Raw genomic sequence first — 27,178 nt, 5'->3', positions numbered from 1 at the left:
CCTCTCTCTCTCTCTCTGTCTCCCTGGCTGGTCCATATGCTCAGAATCTCAGGCTATAATCTCCTTGTCCTGTACTGTTCGTTCTGACACTCTGTATACCACTCACTAATTGTGCGTGTGCATGCCTCGATGACAAGCGGCAGTGGAGTGGCCGTTCCGGTGCCTTGGTGACACCACAGTGGCAATTGGGTTTTTACGTGGGGCTAATGATGAAGGGCCGACAACGTAACGTTGCCTCCTCCTCTTCCTTCCCTTGCAGTGGGGTGGCCAGGTCGGACAGCAGGATAAGCGCCAAGGCCCTCTACGGTAAGATAACGCATGGAAGGATTCTGCTGTATCTTTTGGCAGTGTGAGTGAGAGTATGCTGATGTGTTCTTCCTCTACATGGCCGTTAACGCCACCTTATTTTCTGTAGGCTGACTAGGTTACCAGGTCAGGTGAAAATGTGTCATTACACAGTGTAATTGTCCTCCTTCATATACTTCATATCGTCGTTGTCGGGTGGAAACCTCGTATCTCCAAGTTTCAAATTTGTACGTTCTTTTGCAAAGTAAAGCCCTGCTTAATCATACAAGGCCGTCGCACAAAAGTAGTGAAAACAGCTGATCGGCTGTTTTCACTAGTTTAAATCATTTTTAAAATGATAAATGCTAAACGAACGGTTTTGGACATACAAGGTTTTCACCTGACAACGGCGATATATAAGTGTGATGGTTGCTCATCGTGTTCTTTCATTGGCCATGTTTACTGCTGCATTTCTTTGCAAGCCAAGAATGGACAGGCAGAGAATGTATGGTAACAGTATTGTAATTGAGTCAAATCATAGCGATCATGAATTTGCATGGCAAATGGCTGGGTCAGGAAATCCAGTGCCTCATATTGTTATGGTTATCTGGGAGACATTTTGCTGTGGCCCCACAGCTCTGCTGCCAATCCAGAGTCGTCACAATCCTATCCCCAGTGCACACACACACACACACTGATAAGAGGGGGCCAAGGTCCTTGCGAGGGTTCCTGTCCTGCTCAAATAAACCAAACAGGGTGCTGCTTTGCTTGCACCTCTGCTGCTACCAATATGAGGGGCCTGCGCTTCTGGAGAGAGCAAGGGTTGGCGGTTCTGTATGAACCAACAGCACACTGGGATTTGTCAAGAGACAGCTGATCTTTGTGCATTCCTATGCATGCAATACAATCTGTCTGGCTTACAGAGCTTCCAGATAGGGAGGAAATGTTATTGTCATGACAGTTTTATACGACGTGGCACAATAAATGTTGCATCACTTTGTTTCTCTGGTCACTATCTGCAATTAATCTCTATTAGGAGTTTACAGCATGTTATGACACTGTGCGATTTTAGCTGTCGCATGCCCGTGTTGGAGCTGGGTGTGTTTGTGTGACTCAAATATACCGTGCATTAGCAGGGAGTGCAGGGCGTGCCTGTTTTCAGAGTGCGGTTGGAACAGGGTGCGGATGGCCATGTCTTGCAGGTGAATGAAAGGGCCATTGAAACGGGGAGCGTTAGAGGTGGGGCCGCCTCGCCCCCTGGTCCTCCCTGCCCCAGACATGAGCTCACTAGTTGTAGCCAGCAACACTCTCTGGACTACCAACATATAAAGAACCTTTGTACTGTATTTTCGGGCCCAAATACAAACTCACACCAAGCCAAGCCATTCCCAATTTACAATTGGTCGGAAATTCAGATTCGGATGTTTACCACAAACATAGACAATGATAATGGGATTTGCTTATGGTTCTGCATCAGGATTTAGCTCAGTTAAACTATCAAGCACAGGGCTAGAGTCATTTGGAAAACACACGCACGCACGCACGCACGCACGCACGCACGCACGCACGCACACACACACACACACACACACACACACACACACACACACAGACTACTGTACTGTGCTTTACACTATTGTGTGTATATCATATATATACACAAGGAATATGTTTCCCTAGCATCATTATTATCCCTTGAATACACACATCAATGACACATATTGATCCTCCTCTCTTTCCTTAGGAAGCTTACGGTATAGCATTATTCATTAGCATTAGAATTATTCTCGAGAAATCTTGAGTGGTGTAAATACTGTAAGTCAAATACCAATATCCAGTTATCCACATGGCGCGTGGTGAGTAAGCTCTTCAGCACGATATCCTGCTGTATGTGTGATGAAGTGAGGCCTCTTTCTGTCATGCACGGCAGATGGTCACTGCTGTCTACTCACTGCAGGACCTCTGGGACATTATGGCTGCCTTCTCTGCCTAAAACCATATTCTATTGAATGAATCCCATATCATATTTTTACACTTTCAAAGTTAACACTGAGGATTTGTATGACCGTAGGCCTATAGAGGCACAATTGCAGTTAGAAGAAAACCAGTACTCAAAGATAGCTTACTGTATACATAAGTCCCTTTTAATGCATTAGGAAGCCAAAAGCAGCGTGTGGCACACAGCCAGCGTTAGATGGGTAATGATGGTAATAGCTTTGTGCCAGCTGCCCAATGCATTAAAGGTGACTTACCTACAGTATCTGTGAGCCCTGGGCTCCAACCTGTATCAGACATTATAGAACCACAAATGGAAAGCACTTTCCATTTGACATTATATTCATGAGTGGTTTAACAATGGGAGGAACATGAGGTTGCATCAGTCATTTGTACCACACCATTATAATCTTGGTGATACAGTAAATGAAAAGCAATTCAAACAATGATTATACATCTGAAAGATGTTTGCCATCAAATATTTGAACTTTTGGGGCATTGTGCTCAATTTGAATTAGTGCTACACATGCAGAGGCTTATGAATAAAATATACTGTACTAGTATATTACTGATGTAGTAGAACGACAACAGGAAGTGTCGCCAGCTCAATCTCCACTATGCAAAACGGCCCCATCACTCTTGCAGTAGTGCAGCAGACAAGCGATGCAAATTGTACGTAGGGCCTCCCACCTCTCCCGTTATCAGGGGCATCAGGGTGGGGTGATGAACTGAGGGGCAGAGGAACACAGGGGCCACAGACTCATCAGCCCTGGTCGGATCGGAAGACGCACCAACTTTATCAAATAATTCGGCCAGTTTCTCAAGGGGGAGAATGTCTATTCCAGGTAAAATAGAACTTTGTCAAACATGAGTGCTGGGATGGCATAAACAGTAGCCATAGAAATATTTCTGCACTGTATTCTTTTGTAGATCAGCATGTTTGTATGAAGCTGGCTTTAATATATACCGGTATTACAGAGCTTTGCTTCTTTTTCTAAGTCTATGTGTTGCAGTGTCATTTTATATACAGTAGGTTTGTCAACCTATTAGAGCTAAACGCAGTGCTGTAAAGCCTCATGTATACTTCTTCACACGATGATGTCGCTCGCCAGAAATAGCAGATTTTCTGCTGATTTTGAGTCATTGTGAGTTCATGGTAGCGTTGGGTATCTCATATGTATTCATAAAATATTATTGTGCTTTATAAACCATTGCACCGTCCTCTCAGGCTGTTATATAGACCAGTGGTGTTGGGACCTCTGATACTGAGAATTTGTTATTGTCCTATTGTACCAGGAAGTTATTTGCATTGACCACCATGCATCCCAGGTCATACTAACCCCTGTCAAAATGAGGTGTGAGATGGTGATGTGATTGCGTGTGGTGACGTGCTGTATGGACAAATCTGCACAGCACCACTTTTCCGTATCACCTGTAGTACTGTTGATATGTAGACAGATTTTGTACTATAAAGTTACAGATACCGTAAATGCCATAAACTCACACCAAGATATTTCTTATTTTATTATTATGGTTTTATTTGTCCAGCTAATTTTCTTTTTCTGGTTTGAGATGTTTCTTGAGAATGTCTCTCTCTTTCTTTCTCCTTTATCCATTTGTACACAGAGTTATGGTTATGATCATTATAATAATAGACTACTAGGGAACGATGCAAGTTGGTAATGCATGCCCCATCAGATGCATCAGATGCAAAAAGTACGCTTTATACCCTTCTGTCTGTGTCCCTTTAAAGGCTCTTTTCCACCGGCAGCGATAACGATGACGATAACGATTTAAAAAAGTGGGTTTTCAATTGAAGTGGATCGGCAGCATCCACCCAACACCGATACAGACAACGATAGCCGACAACTACATCAACAACGATGTGGTTAAGATCACAGTGATATGGAACTGGGTCTCTGACAAACAGCTCGCGATGCGCTCTGCGCGAGCGGCTGTTAATTGGCGCCTCTTCACATTGATGTCCGATAACTTTATCGGACATCAATGTGAAGGCATAATTATCGCTGTGATATTTGATGGCTATCGTCATCGTTATCGCTGCCGGTGGAAAAGGGCCTTTATGCCCATATATGAAGGTCTCTGTATGTTTTGCAAAATAGAGGGGTAAAGTCCAATAGACTATCATACTCGGACCCTACCCCTACTGTTTTCTTTTTCAATTTAGAGCAGCCAGTTTAGTCGTTATGCCAATGAATTCCTCCCCATATACATTTCTGTGTTGTCACTGCTGTTGTATCCTATACTGACTCACCTGCCAGTGAGGAGCCCCCACCAGGAGGACGTATAAGTCCTGGTCCTAGCGCCCAACACTCCCTGACAGGTGCCTCCCCAGCCCGTAGGAGTATGTGCAAATACCACCCTCCCTGCCCGGCTTATACTTCCCCTGATTGTGTTGGCATAGATGCCAGACAAAGCACCACAACCTCTGTGGTGGTGGGCTTTAACACTGCGCCACCCGTGCTGGGACCCTTTTGTATTTATTTGTTTGACAACCCGCTAGATGTGCTTTGGCTTTATCATATACTGTACATATATAAATAACACATATTAGGGCCACTGTAATAATGCTTGGTCGTTTTTGGTACGTCTGGATTCCAGCATGTTTTGAACGCAAGGATATAACATTGTAACTTCATGTTTGTCCTGCATTACATGCCACACTTCTGTTCGATGTGTTCACTGTCCAATTTGGACAGTGAACAAAGACAGCTTTGGACAGTCCAAAGACTGGTCTCATACATTACAGCCTGTTGCACTCTGGCTTTTATCACTTTTCCCCCAGCGTCCCATGCCTTTTTAATACATTTGTATATTTTTCATTATTTCGTTTTTTTGCTTATAAACTACCAAAACCTTTTCTGGCCTATATGGAAACACATTTAGTACAAAGACACTATTGCCACTTTAATCTCTTGTATTTATGTTGACTGAATAATGAATATAAAACCTGATCCCAGAGTGTGGTTTGGCTGTGATGAAGTTGTAATGGCAGAGGTACCTCAAGACTAGACTTTAAGGACCATTGACTTAAGGAGGTTCTTATCAAGCCCAATTAGATAGTCAGTGTTACCCATGCTTCGTGTCAGACACAGTCGGTTACTGACGTCCAGGTAGTCATGTTTGTCACTGGTCAGTGGGTCTGGAACGCCCTGAGGATCTGCCCATCTGCCCGGTAAGTGGCTCTCATTGCAAGCTGTCGCAAGGCTGTGAATTGATTGGCATAAATGTCAGTCATTAATAAGACATGAGGCAAGCTCGACTTTCACCAACACCTGCCGCTTGTGTTTCACCTGTGGGGAGCTAAGCAGGAAAGAGGAGTATTAGACAGGAAATGGACATATCACTGGAAGGTAAACAACACGCTTAGCTCATTGTGCAGTTACACAGACAAATTCCTCCCTTTAGACTTTGGTTGTATTTCATTTGGTTTGAAGGCTCAGGCCTAATCACATGACGCACACAGTCATTGCATTGAGAAATTGAGAGCTAGAGTCTGTGTGATATCAAAATGTTGACTCTATTGGGTGCGGAGACTCTATTAGGTGGGGAGAGAGACCTGATATGAGATCTGCAGAGCTGATAGGAACAAGCTCTCGTTTACCCGTAATTGTCACCTGCCGACTATTCACCTGGAGAATAGCTCAGTGACTGGCACAACTAGCACACTCATTTAACATTGACCAGAATAAAAACAATGGATCCAGCCCTTGGTTTATTCATTGCAATTAGAATTTTGAAGTCAAATTAAATCAGAAGAAAATACTTAATTCTGGTAGTAGTGTTGTTTATAATGATATGTCCTAAAAAATTATCTACTATCCATCTTGAGTATCCTCTTGTGCACACACCTGCTGGCTGTCATACATTGCAGAGTTCTGTGCATGTAATATTTTCAGGTTAGACCAATTTGAGATCATTGGCGATAATGCTGTTATCACCAACAATAAAGTAATATCATAAGATTCACAACACTGATAAGGAAGTGGTAGCGCGTTGCTGCTGGGAAACTGCATCCACTGCTCTTTGACACTCAAAAATCTGTTCCAGCCGCTTATTGGTTTGTCTGAGCCACAGACAGGCTGATGCAACATACCTTGTAATATCATGCAGGGGTGTCACACCAAATTCTGGGCCCTGGGTACAAGGATTCACTGGATTATTTTGTGCTTTAACTATTGAAAAATAGCAGATCTACAAGCCCGCAGCACAGCACTCTGTGCTATTTTTCTTTAATCGTGGAAATTTGTGCAAGTCTTTGAAATATTTCAAATCCTTCTGAGTTTTTTTGAAAAACCTATTTTTCTATGTCAGTGGTACTCAAAACGTTTTCATGTGAAGGACCCCCAAAATGATATGTATTTGGCCACGGAGTTACAAATGTTCGCTTAAAAAATACATATATTCAAAGATTTGCACACATTTTCACGACTGCTATTTTTCAATAGCTAAAGTATAAAATAATTAAGGCCCCTCCACCTTGGGCAACATACCTCGTAATATCATGTAATATGTCAGTAATATCATCATGAGTTTCACAACATGACTAGAAAAAGTGCTCCACGGAGCACAGGTCTCCGCCAGCCAGGTCAGGTAGGTTATTGTGGGCCAGCAATGTTGTGTAAGGATGTGTGTGATGTTTGGACAAAACCTGTAGCAAAAATCGGTTTAACAGAGTAATGCCAAAAGGGTGTCATTTGTTCCTCAATGTAGTGTGATTGTGCGTGTAAAATGTCACCGCAATTGGACACTGTGTTCATGATTTGAGGAATTTGTTCAAAACAGGCCACTCTTGCAAAAGTTAGATTGATCACATGACTATAGAGATCTTGTGTACTGATTTGGGTGAAATGTGGATAAAATGTTAAAAAGTAATATCAATAAATGTGTTTTACATAAGTCGGCCTCCTGGTGGCGCTATAAAAGGCAGATGTGAAAAATGCTCTGGCATTCAGGGAGTGTTGGTCGAGTCATCATTGTGATGTCCGAACAGGTCAGCTATATCCATATCTGGAGTCTTATGGAGATGTCTTGGTCATATATGGAGCATGACATGAGGCGTCCGTGAGGTCAGATGTAGAGGTATTGGCCAGCTCCATATATGGAGATGTCTTGGCCATATATGGAGCATGACATGAGGCGTCCGTGAGGTCAGATGTAGAGGTATTGGCCAGCTCCATATATGGAGATGTCTTGGCTATATATGGAGCATGACATGAGGCGTGACGCATAGATAGATGGACGGACGGACGGACGGACGGACGGACGGACGGACGGACAGACAGACAGACAGACATGATCTGCAGGTTTTTCATAGTAAATGAGACCTATACGGTCGCAAAAACATATTTTCGGCCATGTGTTTCGGCCTGGCGGAGACAATAGCACAGATGAGGAAGTAACACATTGCTGCTGGGAAACTGCCTTCACTGCTCTTTGACCCTATAAATCTGTCCCTGCCTCTGATCGTGCCTCTGATTGGTCGGGCTGGATAGAGTACTAAGAGTAGACTGCATGCCAGCATTGCCAAGACACTTTGAAGTGAAAAGCTATTGTTTGGTTGTTTCTTTTGCGTTGGTAGTTTATCAGTCAAGAAATGTGAGACCTTACTGCAGAATCTTCTTGTACAGCTGGACACAGGGTGAAGCAATGGGATTCTTGGCTTTCCTATGTTTGTGATAGTCGTAATTCGCTTTAGTTATTCATATCGCTTCCTTATTTCCCCGGCTATCATTCTTTAAAACACATCAGTCTCTCCTTTTATCTATCTTGTCAACTTCAGTGCTGCTAATATCAGCAAGTGGATTTCAGGTCAGTGTTATTTTATTTTATTTCCTTATTTTATTTGCACACCAGGAGTGTGATGAATAAAGATTAGGGAAATGCGGATTACTCACTGGTGAATATTTTGCATACAAATATTCGTGTAGTTGATGCTTTATTCATACAGGTTGATGCCTTTATTCGCGATGCGGAAGCTCAGAAATATTTACCTTGTTCGAAAAACAAATTATGTTGCTTTTCGGCGTGTAATATTCACGTTTTGTGTCAATAATGACACAATCGGCAATTCAAAATTCTAAAATATATATTCAGGCAAATTAATTGCACAAAAAGAAAAGAAAAATGCACGAAAATGTGCACGTCGGAAGGTCGCAACTCACCAATCATTTCGGAGGTTTCGGAGATACTATGGACAGGCCTTAATAGCTCAATGCATAAAATCCAGATGAAATAAATATAGAGAGGAAATAAAAACTAAGCTTACAATTTTAGGCAAATACAGAAAAAAAGTAAATGAATAAAAAACTCTAAACAAAAAAATATACAGTACTGTAAAATATACAGTACTGTATATGTAAAGAAATCTTTTGATTAAGACATCGTGAATGTGATGACAATTTCCTTTGTTTTAAGATAACGACGAGATAAGATCTCTTTATAATATGTACTTTGACATTCCATATCTGTACGCCACGATATCTGAGTGTGTGCTGGCCATGTTTCATTTCCTACAAAGGAAGGCGACTGAGATCAACCTGTCTAGTATTATGTGAATACATTTTTGAGTTACCGCTGGAATTAATTTGACATTGGATACATGGACAGAGAAACGACCTGCAAGGATCGGTTAGCCTCTTTTAACTGTAACGCATAACTTGTTCTTAAACTCAACAGAACAAAGGAAGATATACTCCAACTCCAATATGATCATGCATGAGACGTCCCAGTATCATGTGGAGGTAAGACCTGCTGTTTCCCTCCGGACACAAACCTACTAATAAGCATAGATTTTTACTTGCAATCTTGTCTGTGCTGTGTTCTTATAGAGGTCTGGAAAGTAAATGACTGTAGCAACAACAACAGGAAATAATTTATTTGAGATTTAATGCAATGCATTGTTCATATTTAATGAAAGGTGATTCTTGTTTGCTGACTTAATACTTTAAATTAATAGCTTTATTATCACCCCATTTTGTCCTTTACATATTGCCATTAGTACATTATGTCTACAGTACCTGTATGCCTATAAAGTATGTTCCTCTACAAGGATTAAAAAAGCTGATGAAAACAGCATATTTTGATTTTACAAGTAAATATTGCCCACCTTTATAGGGAAACTAAGATTGTGTTGTTTCATCTGGTATTAGAATTATTATAAGAAATTAGTATTATTCTAAAATTATTCTAATTCTAATTCTATTATTCTAAAAGCAAACTTCATAATTTAATATTATACCCATACCAGTGTTACTGTATAACACAACATTGGACATCTCTGAGAAAAGTGTTGTTCATTTTGGCCATGGCAATTACGTTAGCAGTTATGGATAGGTTATGGAAAGGTTAAGGTCATGGTTACTGCTGCAGCAGCACAGCGTTAATATGGCATGATGTCATGCACACGTGTTTCTGGCATGATAGCATACTGCACTGTCAAAATGATGTAATGTGGTGTGAATTCGCATGCTGCATGTGAGTTTTGAGGAACCGCGAGCTAGGATCGTATCACGTCATGCATTGCAAGTCTCCTCAGTCTTTGCACTAGGTTTACTGTCTCTACATTCTCATGTTCTCATCTCAAAGCAAATCAGTAGCAAACTAGAAGCAGTGCTCTTCCGAGCACAGGTCTCCACCAGGCCACACAAATTGCCCTGTTATAGCGCCACCATGAGGCTGATTTGAGAAATTTGAAGTGGCATTTCTTCCTCTACCTAGTGGGAACGTGCACGCCCAATTTCACCAAGATTGCACGCTGTGTTCATGATTTGATGCATTTTGTTCAAAACAGAGCAATCCTGCAAACTTTAGAAGCCAATTGTAGCCAATCAAGATGGAATATGGAAAATCGGACATATCCATGATGATCACATGATTGAAGAGATATTGTCTACCGATTTGTAGGATTTGTGGACAAAATCTCTAAGAGTAGTGTACAGAAATGTGTTTTGCAAACATCGGCCTCATGGTGGCGCTGGAACAGGGCCATTTGAAAAATGTCGGGCAGAGGTTCTGAATTGGCATCCAGGGAGTGTGTGTGCTCATTTTGACAGCGACCGGGCCAACGGCGCCAGAGATTAGCTGGTAACAAACTGGAGGACACAAGGACGCACGCACGGACGGATGGACAGGGGCGAAAACATTCTCTCCTCCATGCCTTCGGCTGGTGGAGACAACAAAGCAGAAACTGCTAAAACATAATATTAAAAAGAAAAATATCTAAGCATTAGGGTGATGAAGAAGAATAGGTTTTAAGTTAACCCTAGCACTTAAATGATGAATCTATCTATCTTGCCTATTGACACAAAAGAATGTACACTGGTTTAATGTCTTGATTGCCTTTCATATGCTGGACCTGTGTTGTAATAAAGCAATAAGGGCAGCTGATTACAGACGTCTCAGAGCTAGCTGGAAGCTATCTGAGGTGCATCAAATGGTGCAAATGATGTCACCAGCCCCCACACACATTATGTATCACACGTAATCACAGATAACCAGAGTACTGCACATGTAGAGCGTATCTCATATCAAGCTATATAATAGTGTCATTTAAAGGACAATTGAGGTGTGCAATAAATCCAACTTATTTGCAATAGGATCAGCACCTTATAGGCATTCATACATTTAGATGTTCATGTAGAGCGGTGATGTCTAACACTGGTGCGTGAAGAAAAAGATAGTACTATTTTTTTTCTTTTTCTTCCCAAGGCTATGTTTTTGGCATTTCTGCTTTAATTTTGATAGTGACAGTAAGTGGAGGGACATGAAGAGAGAGGGTGACATGCTGCCAAGGGCCAGCTATGCATTCTTACCAGGTGAGCCACCAGGCGGGCACCCCTCCTGGGTGTTTGATGCCTCCACCTGGTCAATACGTTGACTAATTCGACAACATAAATTACAAGAAATGCCAGGTGAATGCAAATAATGTTGAATTTATGTAATCAGGTTAGAAAGAAAATGTCCGGGAACCACTGCGGTAGAATACAACAGGCACTCCAAATCAACTCTCTCTCTCTCTCTCTCTCTCTCTCTCTCTCTCTCTCTCTCTCTCTCTCTCTCTCTCTCCTATCCTTCTCTGTCTCATTCTCAAATTTTCTCCCCAGCATCTCTCTACCTTCATGATGGACAAGGCAGAGTCCATCGCCACTGTGGACGATGCCATAAAGAAGCTGGTCCTGCTGGATTCCAAAGACAAGATCTGGACACAGGAGATGCTGCTGCAGGTCAGCGACAAGGCTGTCCGTCTGCTGGACTGCGACACGCAGGTATGAGGCTAAAACACACTGTCTACTCACCGAAATAAATATTTTCCCCGCTGAAAGCTCACAGTGCTCCCCAAAATGCCCAGAGATGAAAATATTTCAACTTTCTGTGACGTGAACGCGTGGCACAGAATATATGATCAGCGTCTGCACGTTCCTGACTTTTCCATCATAGTGTAAATAGTACTCACATTGAAAACAATTCAAAACATTTGCTGCTCCCAGGAAAAAAAATGCCTTATGGACACAGCCCCATCTTTCTTTTATTAAAAGAGATAGCAGGAAAGGTATGCGAGAAACTGGATAGAGCAGTGAACCAAGAATCAAGAAAGAGTGGTTTACAAAGTGATAACAGCTGGTATAGAATAGAGGACATTTGTTGAAGAAGAGGAAATGGGTGTGCCTTGAGATTTTGACTTGCTCTTTTGGGTGCTTTGGGCACAAAAAGTTTAAAAACAATGGGATAGATGACAGGAGAGAACTGCTGGAGTTTGATATTTTCTGACTATATGTAATATAATACAGCCTCAATGAAGGCAGATGCATTTCATAAAATGGTTTATTGCTTAGTTTATTGGCACTCGTCTGAGTCGAGTCTGACACCATCTGTATTCACCAATTATAGTTATATTCAAAACATTCACATGCCTGAAAAATAATGTTAGCACAGTAATATCATGATGACAGACAATTCTATTCAAGAGAATAGACAGGTTACAAGTTACATGGAGTGAAGTGTTCCATGGTTCCCTCATTGACAGGCTTTTTATAATGAATGACGTGCAGTTTATGACAGGTCAGCTGTGGAGTGCGTCCATTGGCTGAGATGAGAGGGCGGCAGGATGATGTCATCTTGGAGAGACTGGTGTCTTGACATGTGCATCTGATATTGACCAGTGGCAAGGATCATGTTCATAGGATGGATTGTTGACACGACTTGGTATCTTGTTGATGTTCAGAGAGGTGTCTGCACGTTGAAAACATTATCCTGGCCCTAATAGTGGTAGCTATCTTTGTATGTCAAAGATTGTTATCTGACATTGGAAATGTCAGCTTCAATCTCCTGAGGCTATGATGACGACATGTTGTTTCAACTTGTAGTATGTGTCAGTGTCAAGGCAGATCATACAGTATATGGATAAGACATTTTGATAACAATCCTAGCGGGGAGAAAACAGTACAGGTCAGGATTGGAGAAGCAGGATGTCATAACTAAATTATCCATAACTATCGGATATATATTGATAGGATCTCAGATCTATCAAACAATAAAACAAAAGGAGGTTCACCGGTTTATAACAATGTATCCCATGATTATTAAAGAACGTAAATCACAATTGAATTGCAGCCCACAAGAGATTCACAAGAATAGTTAGGTTGAAGTTGCGTTGAAGGTATGTTGAAGTTACGTTGAAGTCAGGTTGAAGTTAGGTTGATGTGAGGTTGAAGCTACTGGTATGTTGAAGTTACGCTGAAGTTACGTTGAAGTTAGGTTGATGTTAGGTTGAAGCTACTGGTATGTTGAAGTTACGCTGAAGTTACGTTGAAGTTAGGTTGATTTTAGGATGAAGTTAGGTTGATGTTAGGTTGAAGCTATGTTGAAGTTACGTTGAAGTTAGGTTGAAGGTATGTTGAAGTTAAGTTGAAGTTAGGTTGAAGCTATGTTGAAGCCATGTTAAAGCTATGTTGAAGTTACGTTGAAGTTAAGTTGAAGTTAGGATGGAGTTAGTGATAGATATGAATTATGATACATAAATGTATGATTCATGTATGAGGCTCATATGACCATAAAGGTTACATTCTGTGAACTACTGTCTGGAGTACAGGTCATGGCGACCTACCCTGACTACAAAATCATGTTTTGATTATACTGTATGTCACTGTGGAAAGTTACCAGGACCCTACGTGTCTCTGTATTCTTGTTATGATCTGTGATCTGTGAGAGAGATTAGAAAGCTGCCACTAGGATGGTAGCTCACTGTTTTGTCCTCTTTGTCTGACTCTCTTCAAATACAACAATGTATTGATATAGTCCTTTGAGTCTTGGTTATGGATTTAGAGATCCATATTTAAGTTGTTTAACAGTTAGGTTGATGTTAGGTTGAAGCTATGTTGGAGTTATGTTGAAGTTATGTTGAAGTTAGGTTGGAGTTACGTTGAAGTTAGGTTGAAGTTAGGTTGATCTTAGGTTGAAGTGTTTTTATGTAGTGCCATCATCACTGTATGGACATTTAAAATGATGTAGTAATGTTATGCCTACTGTACCTCAAAATCTCTTTGTCTGCATCATTTCATTGTCATCTCTCTAACATCTTGCGTAGGAAGAGTTGGAGAACTTCCCCCTCTCTACCGTTCACGTCTGTCAGACAGTGCTGAACCAGACGCGGTATCCCTCTGTGCTGCTATTTGTGTGTCAGGACAACGAGCAACAGAGGCCTGATGTCCACTTCTTCCACTGTGATGAGGTTGAGGTAGGTCTGTTTGTCTGTCTGTCTGTCTGTCTGAAATTTTACTGAAAGATCAGCCAGGAGTAATTCAAGAAACTCAAGATAAAAAAATAGAAAAAGCATTTTGAATCAATATCAAGGTGAAAATTCCCTCATCTCACAAGTGCCGCCTGGTACCAGCTTATGCATACATCAGTATAATATACACATACTGCATGTGCTGTAAGTTATATCTGTGTTCATTGCTATTCAGGCCGAGATGGTTCATGCAGACATAGACAGTGCCCTAGGAGACAACAAACATGGAAAGAAAATGAGGCCGCAGACGTTGAAGTGAGTGGTCTGGACACAGTATACTATTATGCTCTCTCTATCGCTTTCACCCTCTAACGCAAACATGGACTTGCTCACTCGTGTGCACACACACAAATTGCTCTTTGACACTTGAGCTGACTGACGGCTTGGATGTCTCTTCATCCTCCAGGATGAACCAGGAGAAACTGAAGTACCACAGAGAGACTATCATCCCTCCCTCCTCCCCCAAGGGCCCAGCCCCTGGCGCAAAGGGTCGAGTTGCTGCCTTGAACATGCAGGGTATGTTCACTTTTGACATACATGTGTATACAGCATGCATCTTTTTACATAATTGACACCCAATTGCTTTTATTTCACATTAAGAAAACGTCTTCGCCGTAGCCTATGGTGAGCGAGTTTAGTGGAGAAGAACCCTTCTTTTCCACAAATACCTTTTTTCTTTGCTACAGATGGAGACCTGCGAGGAGCGAGGCCGCATGACTCGGAGTCCTACGAAAAGCTGGCCCAGCGCATCGAGAAGGACGTGGTGAGTTTCCTTCCTGTCACAGTTATTACTTAGTCCCCTAATCGCAATGATTTAACATCATTTCAATTATTTTTGGACAATCGTCATACAGTAATCAATTTTCAAAAAAATGCATTGCATAAATAGCTGATATACAAGCTCACAAAGTGTTGTGATGTGACCCGTTGTGAGCTATTTCCGCTATTTTTAAAATAGTTTGAAATTTTTAAATGTAGGCATAATCTATTTATATATTAAATTATTTGTCATATTTTCCCATGTTTACAAAGCCTAAAAGGCAAACCGAAATGTAATTTTTATTTAATGTTCAATGCCAAAAACACAATTAAGTTGTTAATCACAATTATTTGTATGACAATTAATTGTCAAAAGTAAAATGTCAATGACAGACCTACAGTACTCACTCATGTTGCGTCTGGCTAAATCCTAAGATGAAAGAGCGTTGACGTGCATATCCAGTGGTTGCTGGTGCAAGACAAAATAACAGTGAAGAAAAGAAAATCTTTGCTGTCCAATAATCAGGTAACGTACACAACATTGTGTACCTGATTATTGCACAGTAAACCCTTTTCAGAGCTACAGCTGTGTGCGGAGTGCAGACATCTTCCCTTTTTTCCCCTAAATCCTAAAATGAGCCTCAAGCGTTCATGACTTCAGTCAGCTCGTCAGACTTAACTGAACCACAAAGCCTCAGGATTCGTTTCCTGTCAGATTAACTGTTCTAAAGCCTACACTCTGTCCTGCCTTTAGCAAATTCTCAACTGTGCCCTGGATGATATCGAGATCTTCGTGGCACGCCTGCAGAAGGCGGCAGAGGCGTTTGCGCAGCTCAAGCAGCGCAACAAGAGTAAGAAGAACAAGAAGAAAGGACCAGCAGGTCTGTCTCCCTTTCTTCTTATGCGGTGGCTTGAGCTCAGCGGCAATATGTCCATATTGTCCCCTCTCCTGTGTTGTTGCTATGCTCTTCAATACTTCACCGTGTCCTGAATACTTCACCGTGCCCTGAGACGACCTTTATCCAGTAATGTCTGGCTGGGTAGAGGGGGATGTTTTGTCTGGACATCAACATGTCTTGTGCAATGGGGAAGTACCTGTGCAGCTGTCTCTGATGGTAGGGCTGGGCGATATGGACAAAATCAGATATCATGACATTTTGATCAAATACCTCGATATTGCGATGATATTGAGGGAATGATTATTGGTGCTTTCACAAAGTATTTACACTGAGATTTTTTGATAAATAACAGTAATGCCTATATAATAACTAAGTGAGTAATGGAAAATAATATAACAGCGAGAACAATCAGGTAAGTTCAGAAAAATACCTAACTTTGGCACTGTAATGCAGTTTTTAAAACCAGGGAAAGAAAACACATATCATGATATTATGATTTCCAATTTCTGATGTCTAGTCTCATATCTTATCGATATGAATATCGATATAATGCCCAGCCCTGACTCACTCTCTGGCCAAGAAGGCAAAAAAGGAACATGACTATAACCTACCTCCAACTAAAAAAAAAAAAAAAGTATCATAATGTGATGCCATGTCTCAGTCCCACAGTGACTTGGTCACTTTGCAGCTTGGCTAAACAAGTGAAAACCATGGTTCTCCCCTGTCCGTCTGTGCTGTGACAAGGGCTGGTAACCCTGGAGGCTTTGTGTGGTCATTGTTGTCTTTCTGCTGTGTTTGTTTACAGAGGGCATGCTGACCCTGCGAGCCAAACCCCCCTCCGAGGCAGAGTTCATCGATAGCCTGCAGAAACTCAAGCTGTCCTTCAACCTCTTGGTGAGCTCTTACAGCTCCCCATGTTACCGTCCACTACTGACCACAACATGTTGTGCTTATAGTACTAATAATAGTGAAAATAAATACAAAATAATACTAATACACTACACGATACTATTACTTATATTAATACTATTGCAGAGCTGCTATACTACTATGAAATAATCAGTAATTCAACCCATGTCTATGATGCATTATAAACAAACAATGCTTATAACTGTATAATTATGGTTATAATCCCTCACAAATACTCATAATGCTTTATAACAATAATCATAACACATTATAAAGCATTTCATAATGACTTATAAGGTCAATTATTATAATTGTCTTGCATAAATTATATTTTCTTACAGTGCATTTTGCCCGCTCACTCTCTCTCTCTCTCTCTCTCTCTCTCTCTCTCTCTCTCTCTCTCTCTCTCTCTCTCTCTTTCTTTCTCTCTCTCTCTCTTTCTCTCTCTCTCTCTCTCTCTCTCTCTCTCTGCCCCCTACAGGCCAAACTGAAGAAGCACATCCAGAATCCAAGTGCAGCCGAGCTGGTACATTTCCTCTTTGGGCCTTTGGAACTGGTGAGGCACAAACAAAGCTGTTGAGCCCAGTCAAGCATGATTTATGCCTCAGCGACCAAGTGTTTTGGCGTAATGTCTAGGCTTTTTTCAGTTGAGAAGACATTATTTTTGTTGAACAACTGGTTGTATGACACTTTGACACTAAAGCATAAATCAGGTTTTAATGTGTGCTTGCTGTCACAATGGTAAATGAGTCATAACGATCTAACAGCTGGCAGCACTGTATACATGATGGTTTTCCTTAATAAAGTCAACCTTATCCATTCTCCACTTAGCCAAACAACTTACAGTATCTGTGTCAGTGAATACCCAGAATGTGGGCTTAGCCCATAGGCAAAGTACATATGGTATTATTACTATTGTCATATGATATTTCTATTTGATGAGGCTTTGCCTCATATAAATGCCCTGTATTGTCTTGGCTGACAGCACACCCACAGTGATCCTGCTTAACCCATTTAGGACTGAGGCCGATTCTAAAAATGCCTTCTGGGGCAGATTCACACTAGCCTGGGGCCAGCCTATATACTAATGCAGCTAACTAACTGCAGTAACGGCCCCTCCTTGTTTTAACATGTGTGGGGATGATGTCTAGCTGTAGCTAGGCTAGATTCACACAGTGCCCTGATTGATTCGAACTGTTCCCGAAATGGTTGCCTGGTCCCCGCTGACCAGCATTCACCATAGAGTTATAATAAGTACTGTAGGCATTCACATTGGCCAAGATTCTTCCATGCCTGGAGTACACTTCATTCAACTGTAATGGTGTTTGTGTGTCTCCCGGGGGCGCTGTTGACTATGTCACAGAAGAAGAGTCTCATCAGAATTTAGAGCAAATATTAAAGTTTGACTGTGTTCCTGACGTTATCTTGAGTTGTAATAATAACAGAACAACGATACACAACCAAAGCAGTGTGTACATCACAATGTAACGTCTGTAATCTTCGCATAACAGTAACGTCACTGGTGCATCCTTGGTATCTTAATAGTGGCGTAACGGACCAATCCTTGTTATTTTCATCCTAGCAGCAGCGTCACCACTTTCTTGTTTTTGGAACGATGGCTTCACATTGCAGCACATCGTTCCCGAGGACGCATCAAACGAACTCCAGACTACCTTCGGAGGTAGTCTTAGCCTATAAGACTACCTCCGAAGGTGCAGTGGGTGCAGGGAACAGTACTCAGCCTTCACACTATCAAAACATCTGCCAAGTGGTCTCGAGTGCGCACCCGCAACCACAGTGTGAATTCGCCCCCAGGTTTTCTGGAAAAACTTCAAATATATAAAAATGACAAAAAATGTACAGTATGTTGCTTGCTATATACTACTATACATAGCAACAACTATCGTGTCTTGATTGAAAGGTAAAAAAAAAAAAAAAAGTTAATTCACTGAGCAGGCTGCAGCTATGCAGCTCTCAGCTCTAACACAGGTGCAACCACACTTACATAACAACAGGCACATTTGATTCCTCATTATTCTACCACGCCTGGATACTGCTGAATAGAAACACAATGGGGCGCTGCACAGATGGTGATATTCAGCAACATTAACCAAATGGGCCTGTCAAGCTTCTGTGATAAGGTGAAGATAAAGTGAGACTTGAGTCCAGGTCCAACACAGTGGCCCCTTTAAACTTTTCTGTATAAATATATTTTTGCCTATGACGATATGCTCAAAATAGTTGAAAGTGGTTATCATCACAACTATATTGTACAGTTAACTTATTGCTGTCACACAGAAACTCCCACAGACCCTAAATGAATTATACTAGAAAGATGATATTGGAAATTGCAAGTGTGGTTGTCATGACACAAGTCATATATCATACATCTATCTTGTAAGTCATCTCCATATTTGGGAAAAGTTTAATTTTTAATGGAGTCAATGGAGACAAATAATTCACAGATAAATGTATATAAATTAAACTATGTAATGTATATATTAGCAAAATGCAAGGAATCGATTCCCGATGAAGCCGGTCGATTTGACAGATGGCCCGAGTGCATGTCACCAAAACTGTGGAAGGAGTAGCTCGGCAAAATAAAGTTTATCTAGGAAGGGAAAGATGGAATAAAGTCGGACAAGTAATAGTACTAAAGTACTAATCACTTTCAGCTGTGTCTGCCATGAAAAGGGTCCATTTGGAGAGTTAAAGTTGTCTATATTCTATAGAGAATTTGATAGGCCTACTCTCCTAGTGCATGGAGGGGGACGGGGGTTCATGTTATGGTCAATCTTAATTATTAATCTCATTCACAGCACATTTATGAAACCCTTTGAACAGTTTTCTTTTGAACAAGAGGAATTTTATTGAATACTTAAATGTAATTCAAGTTAGTAAGTTCAGTTCCATCTACATCATTGGCCTTCTGAACCCATTAGTTGATTTGTGTGTATTCATGCATGTGTGTGTTCAGGTGCGTGTCTTTGAGTGTGTGTGTGTATGGTATGTGGTGGACACACCTGCATTTGTTTATAGTACTTTATGTTCTTTCATCAAAGCCAACTGCATTGTGGGTGATGTATCCTGTGTGAACCTTACAGGTACTACAAAGCTGTGGCAGCCCTGACCTCCCACGCTCAGTCATTTCCCCCCACCTGTCTAAAGATGCTGTGGACTTCCTGAGAGGACATCTGACTCCTAAAGAAATGACCATCTTTGAACTGCTGGGGGAGGGATGGACCCGGTCCAGGTACTTGATGTTACTCTGTTTGTCTGGATGCGTGGGGGTCTGGCTGAGAGGCTCGTAGGTGTTCATTGACAACTTAAGGATAAATGCAACCAACTGGACACATACGGTTAATTTTGGTTGCATTTATACCGGTATACTCTCAGAGTAACCATGATTAGATCAGATCAGATAAAATAAGCGAAATAATTGGTAATTCTGGTATACGATTGGTAACTTTAAATTATATATATCCAAGATGTGAAAGCTCTTTTTGGAGCATCATATTTATAATATATATATATATATATATATATGAGCATGTTGAAAATAGCTAAAACTAAAACTAAACTAGCAACCCCACTTTGATTCAAAACTAATTAAAAATGTAAAACTATAATAACCTTGTTCCTCATTCTGCAGAGCAGAATGGCCAAGGGATGAGTGCGCCCCTACTTACTACCCCAGGTTCCGTAACGGCTGGGAGCCCCCAGCAGAGCTCTTCAGGACGTCTCCGTGGGAGACGGAGGGGCTGTCGTCGGGGCCCCCTCTGTCCCCCACCAGCCCAGGCTACAGAAGACAGTCAGGGGAGGAGGTAGGGCAAGTGGTTCTCAAACCTTTTGATTTCAAGGACCCCCATAACTCTGAGAGTGTAGAAATTGAACCAAATGGACCCATATTTGGTTCCGTTTGCACACTCTCAGAGTTACAGACCTGTAACAGTTTGAGAACCAATGAAGTTAAGTGTCTGATCCTCAACACATTGCCAGAGCCAGGAATTGAACCTGGGACCTTTTGCTTCCCAGGCGGGCTCTCTCTTTGTGGCACAACAATTGCATAGCTCTGCCCATTTCAGGTCTCAGGTGTTTTGGGATGAGGTCAAATACTTGACTTATGGCTTTTCTGTCCTTTGTTTTTCCAGTTTTTTGGAACTCACTCCTCAAGCTCTTCAAATGGGTAAGTTACTTTAGATGTTTAATTCCCAAATGTGAGCATGAAACACCTACTGTCCTCTGACAAACATTATTTGACTAGATTGTTCAATATTAACAGTTATCATCGGCTTTGATCCAATGTCACCTCGAATAGGTTTTCAGTGTTTTGTATTTTGTAGTGCATGCGCGATATGTATTGGTGCCATGAAATGTATTAAACAATACATTTTTATTTTATGTCAAAGTGATAACGCCAATTATAGTTCAAGTGTTGCTTTAGGAATTTGTGCTGAAATCTGATACTTGTTTTGTCAGGTCTTACAACGGGATGCCCTCCGTCCGAAAACATGCCAAGATTCGCTACCACTTCGTAGCCCGCAATGCCAATGAGCTGTCAGTGCTTAAGGACGAAGTGCTGGAGGTAAGGCAGTGAGAGCGGGGAGGGGGGTTATAGCCTACATACTGTACAGGTCATAGTCAGTTGCATACAAATAATAGTCTGTACGAATTGAAACCTTTTACTTTCTTGGACCCTTAGTAAAATTGGGGAAAACATATTTTTGGGGGGATAGTGGAAATTCATAGGTTTCTTTGTTGACTGGTTTAATTTGTTGGAATGAAACCAGAATATGGAAATGGGTTACCTGTATAAATTAGGCTTTAGTGATATAAAAAAATATCTAAGTTGGTCCCAGCAAAATAAATAAAACACATTAATTTGAGTATTCTCCACACTCTCCACATTCAGTTCAAACAGTTCAGCCATGTTCAGAGTATCATTGAACCATTGTATTTAACAGTGTAACTTCATTTGTATATCGTTGCAGTATCTTTTTATGTCTCTGCCTCTCTCACAAGATTTCAGTTGAATGAATGGGTACAGCATGGATGTCTGAGATGTTAAATGTGTCTTGTAGGTGATAGAGGATGACAAACAATGGTGGAAACTTCGGAATCGGAGTGGTCAGTCGGGCTACGTTCCATACAACATCTTGGATGTGGTGAAACTAGAGGAGCCCACTGGTATTCCAGAGTCTTTCTACACCCAGGTGACCTACTGCACACCTTCTTATATACAGTATACTGTACTAGATTGGCATGATATATGTGATTATTTAAATGTAAAATATATATATGTGTGTGTGTGTGTGTGTGTGTGTGTGTGTGTGTGTGTGTGTGTGTGTGTGTGTGTGTGTGTGTGTGCGCGCGCGCGTGTGTGCGTGTCAGCCAGGGCAAGCCTATGGAGGGTCCTCACCCTCCAGCTCTTTGGGTCACGGGGACAGAGGTCCTCTCAAAGACAAATGTGAGTGATGAGAAAACGACCCCTGAATTTCATTATCAAGTTCGAAAACATACGTAATTTTTGCCCTTACTCTATGAGCAATTGTTTACAGAAGTTAAAATCAGTGAATATTTTTTAAGTTGCAGAATGAGAAAGCAGTATTTGAAAAGAGCTTTTGAAAAGAGTGTTGGTTTGCAAGGAAGACAGTCGAAATTATGTACAAATGGTTATCACATACCTTGCTATTAGAAATGTAGCTGCATATATTTTATGGAATGCATTGATTGCCCATTGTTTATGTGCAATAGGCTGTTTGTATAGTCATGTTTTGGTTGTCTACTGGCAGATATTTGAGCTCTACTAAGGGCACACTTTTGTCTTCTGTCCTGTTTCATTTTAGCCATATCACACCAAATGAATGAAGTGAATGATGAACTATTGAAGAAAATTGCCAACAGCAAGAACCAGGCTCCTTCCAGGCCTTTCAAGGTTGAGCGTACCCCCAGCTCCCCTGTACCCTTGAACTTTGACTCCAATGCAGAGCAAGTCTCAACCTGGCTCAGCAGCAAAGGATTCTCGAAACCGTAAGTCGCTGTTTAAGTTAAGCAATCAAGGCTATCAATTGTGTTTTCATTTACTCTGTAATAGGATAGTGATACATGGGGGTAAAGATATTAACAGCTGATATTGGCTTGTCATAGTTTGGTACAGTAGTTGTAGCCCTGGTAGCAGAAAGGCTCTTAGCATAGCCATCCTGTTTGTGTCTGTGCACCGACACCGCAGCTACATGGCAGCACTCTGGAAAAAGGTCTATACTAGAAACACATTACTGTACATCTCTCTTCCATTTAATTAAAGAGCCATGACACACCAAAGAAAAAAATACAATATAGAACTAAATAAAAGCCATTGTTTTTGTAGTGAGTTGTTCCTTTTCATATGCCCACCTTTTTAGTCCATTAGCTCCAGCTGTACCTTTTCTGCTGCTGTGTGTCACACTTGAACATGAACCAATCAATTGCACTGCCATGATTACTTATCGTCTTAAAGAGGCTGTAGTCTTCTTTCACACATACAGTAATGTACTAATAATATATTTACCAGAAAAGAAAAGAGGTTAGTCCCTCTACTCTCTCACTGTCATATCAGAATGTGAGATGGTTTTGCAACAATGAATGTTCTTTTTAGTTTCTCTTATAGGGAAGAAAGAGCAATTCTGGGCAACACCCCAGAAAGTATATAGTTCTGGATGAAACCTTGGTCAAGAGAAGACTGAATGGTTTCAAATTATATTTATAATTATATCAAATGTCTAAATATTTTCAGTTATCAGCACTGGACCCAAAAAGCATTATTAGTGTACTTGAAATAATGCAAAATAATGTATTGATTATGATAAATCACACAGTCATATCTCCAGGGAGTTAATGACAGGTCTTGCTGGCCCACTTGGTATGCAATGCAACCATTCTGTGAGCTGTTGAAAGTCACTGCTTTCTCCTCTAGATTTTGGTTCCTTTTTGCCCTTATTAACTCCAGTGTTTCCTTAGCCAAGAATTCTACATCATCATCCGTAGAAACCCTGTATGACAGCTGAATTTCATCCACGTTTGAACTGGTTAATTCCTTCAACAGTGAGGCTGCTCACAGTGACAGCATGTGGCAACACTAGCTTGCACTTATTAGTCAGCTGGTAGTTTACTGCACCAATCAGCACAAGCTTATCACTCTCTCTCTCTTCTTTTATCACTCACTTTGTCACCCTGGGCAAATAAAGGCTGGGTGTGTGATGAATATTCTGTGTGTTTGCAGGACGGTAGAATGTCTGGGGATCCTGACAGGCGCCCAGCTCTTTTCCCTGAACAAGGAAGAGCTTAAGGCTGTGTGTGGTGACGAAGGCTCCCGTGTCTACAGTCAGATTACTGTACAGAGATCACAGCTGGAGGTCAGTCACACAAACAAAACATACACACACTAGAAAGGCTGCGTATCCCCAACAGGTTTGGTTAAGTCATGCGTTGCATCTGTGTGGCTCAGTTTGTGTGACTGAGCCCCATGGTCTGGGGCTTTGTAGAACAGCGTTGCCAAATCAAACCATGTTCTGTCCAAAATATCGTAATCCCCAATTCTGAATCCTCAAATACTCTTTCATTAACCTAAACATCACTGAAATTAAGTATGAAAATAATGCACAAATTGCGAATATGCACATGGACCCCTCCAGCTTTCATTTACCAGTGTTCATTTAACCCTGGGAGTGTACAAAATGGCCAATATCACTTGTGGAAGTTTTATTTAGAGGTCCTTCAATCTGTGATTCAAATTTGGGGTAGATGGGATTCTGCGTTTATGGTTGTTTTGTAAAATGGGCCCCTCCCCAAAACTTTGGAAGGCAATCATAACCAATCGGAAAGTAATATAGTGAAGAAAATTGGATTCGGAATGATATATTTATGATATGTTGACCACATTACTTCAAAAAGTATGCATACTATGCTATGCGTTAGTAGTAGAAAAAAGTGTGTTTTGAAGAAAATGCAACACACACACACACACACACACACACACACACACACACACACACACACACACACACACACACACACACGCATGCGTGCGTAATAAATCATTACAAATAAAACACAAAAGCTACCTTCAAAATACAATTCAATGTTCTTTTGCTGGCTTTACAGCAGGGCAGTGGAGACTCTGAGTTGCAGGAGATCATGAGGCGGAGACAACAGAAGCTTGACGCAGCCCCCAAGGACTGAATAGCTTAACATTGCTGACCAGCAGGGTCGTCACAAGGGGTAGGAAAGTGGGACTGAGTTACCAGGGCCCAAGGTGGAGGGGCCCTAGTAACTTTAGCTATTTTTGAAAAGTCGTGAAAATGTGCGCAAATCTTTGAATATATGTATTTTTTAAGTGAACATTTGTAACTCAAATTTTGCTTCTGGGGGGTCCCTGGAACTAAATATTTTGAGATGGGGGGGTCCTTCACATGAAAAAGTTTGAGCATCACTGACATGAAAACATAGGTTTCTTGCCACACATTTTCAAGATTTTTCAAAAATAGCAGATCTACAAGCTCGCAGCGCGGCACTCGGTGCCGCGCTGTGAGCTTGTATATCTGCTATTTTTCAATAGTTAACATTCATGGGGGGCCCGCAGTGAATCCTTGTACCCAGGGCCCAGAGTTTGGTGTGACGCCCCTGCTGACCAGTCACATCCCTCTGTGGTCAAGCACCAGCCAATCAGCACATCATGTCCAGATGCTTGCCTTCCTTAGCAGCATTCCAATTGGAGCAGCTTTTTCACAATAGACAAACTGCTGTTCATTTTGGTCTACAGTAGAATCTATTGAAATGTTGTTATACATTTGTAATTGTATATTTATTTTGTATCACTGATGAATATGTATGTATTTGATTATTTTCTTAGCTAATTGTGTTACCTGATGTACTTCAAATGTGTCTTGGGATGTGCGTTGAGATGTGTTGAATAGAAAGAGGATATGAATGAATATACAGTTCTGTTTAAGTGTGTGCACGTGAGAATGTGTGTGTGTGTGTGTGTGTGTGTGTGTGTGTGTCATAGTATGCATGATATGCATGCAAGCAGGTTGTATGCTGTCGATGTTCATGATTATGTCCATATTGCACCTGTTTACTAATAACTTTAGATTGTAGTTATTGCGTACCCAAATCCCTGTGCCAGAATATACAGTATGTGTGTGTGTGTGTGTGTGTGTGTGTGTGTGTGTGTGTGTGTGTGTGTGTGTGTGTGTGTGTGTGTGTGTGTGTGTGTGTGTGTGTTTGGAGCATAAAGGGCATAAGTGACATTTTCAGAATTTTACAGTAGAGCAAAAACAAACTTTTCATTGATTGTTATTACTGTATATTATCAAAACCAACATATTTAAGCAATCTATACTTTTATACAGATGTGGTCATACTGATCGTGGTCATACTGTCATGATACTATATCTCAAGACAGATGTCAGCATTACTGCCTTAATAAATGTTTTCCCAGATATGATACTGACCATGATCCTGACATGATACTAACCATGATAGTGACCATATTTTTTTTTTTTATTATTAAACAAAAGTGGAGATCAGTACAAGTATAGTCAATACAATTGAAATGTAGTACAGTACAAGTACAGTTAAACACCCTGCCTAAAAGGAACATCCCAAATACGACCTTTTACGGTCATTTTTTATGTTGGAAGCCCTCCGTATAATTCATGGACATAATAAATAGCAAGCACAAGGGCCGATGCATACTCCACTTTTAGAGACAAATGTATTTCGGTTTGGGGTTTGGTTCAGGGTCAGCGAGTCACGAAATCTCTGCAGCACAGAACAGCCGAATTAATGACCATCTACAGCTCATAGGGACCATTAAAATTATATATAAAAGTCTGTTTTGCCAAAAATGTCATATATGCCCTTTGTGGTCCAAGCCCTGTCTGAGATGTCTAACCAAATATTTTCATAATACTCATAATACAGTTACTCTCAATATAATCCCTTCTCTAATGATATACTATTCCAAGCTAAAAATCTGCAGAAAGGCATAGTTCATCATAGTGTCATGTTATATTTGTTACCGTAGAGATCAGTTGCAACGAATAGGGTGAGGGTACATCAGTTATCAATTATTAGGCTTCCTGTTAAATAATCAATAGCTTGCTCACAAATCCCATAATGTATGGTCAGCTCTCAACAAAGAGCAAATTATAAAACATCACACATTGCATGAAGTCATTATTAGTGGACGTCAGATCTTGTCATTAATGTGCTTTTTTGCAGCATGGAACTTATCACACATTAATAAAATTAGAGAAAGGTATATTTGTTCTGAAATAATACTTCCATCCTTTTTTTTATGTTGAAAGTTGGGTTTGTAAATATCATGGGCATAAATAAAAGAACATCTCAATAAAGCTTCATGTTACAGACTTGATTCCACACCTTTGCGTTGATAACTGTAACAGTTATGACAAATTATTCCAAAATCAAGACAGTAAAAGGTGTCGGGTCAGTCAGGTTTCTTTATTGCTGTATTTGA

At 40.9% G+C, this 27,178-nt stretch overlaps 1 protein-coding gene across 1 annotated transcript; it reads left to right on the top strand.

Moving 5' to 3' along the window:
* Positions 1 to 4: 4 nt before the first annotated feature.
* Positions 5 to 27,059, top strand: eps8l2 (EPS8 signaling adaptor L2). The gene is made up of 19 exons (XM_080737624.1): positions 5 to 306; positions 8,980 to 9,044; positions 11,406 to 11,567; positions 13,886 to 14,035; positions 14,265 to 14,344; positions 14,496 to 14,605; positions 14,776 to 14,852; positions 15,603 to 15,729; positions 16,553 to 16,641; positions 17,138 to 17,212; positions 19,761 to 19,909; positions 20,309 to 20,480; positions 20,808 to 20,842; positions 21,136 to 21,241; positions 21,738 to 21,869; positions 22,048 to 22,123; positions 22,503 to 22,686; positions 23,915 to 24,047; positions 24,796 to 27,059. The coding sequence occupies exons 1-19, from the start codon at positions 207 to 209 to the stop codon at positions 24,871 to 24,873; spliced, it is 2,100 nt and encodes a 699-aa protein (XP_080593750.1). The 5' UTR covers positions 5 to 206; the 3' UTR covers positions 24,874 to 27,059.
* The last annotated feature ends 119 nt before the right edge of the window (positions 27,060 to 27,178 follow it).

This window comes from Nannobrachium achirus (assembly GCF_963921795.1).
Source record: "Nannobrachium achirus genome assembly, chromosome: 11".
Classification (NCBI taxonomy): Eukaryota; Metazoa; Chordata; class Actinopteri; order Myctophiformes; family Myctophidae; genus Nannobrachium; species Nannobrachium achirus.
This window is presented reverse-complemented; position numbering and strand designations above follow the sequence as displayed.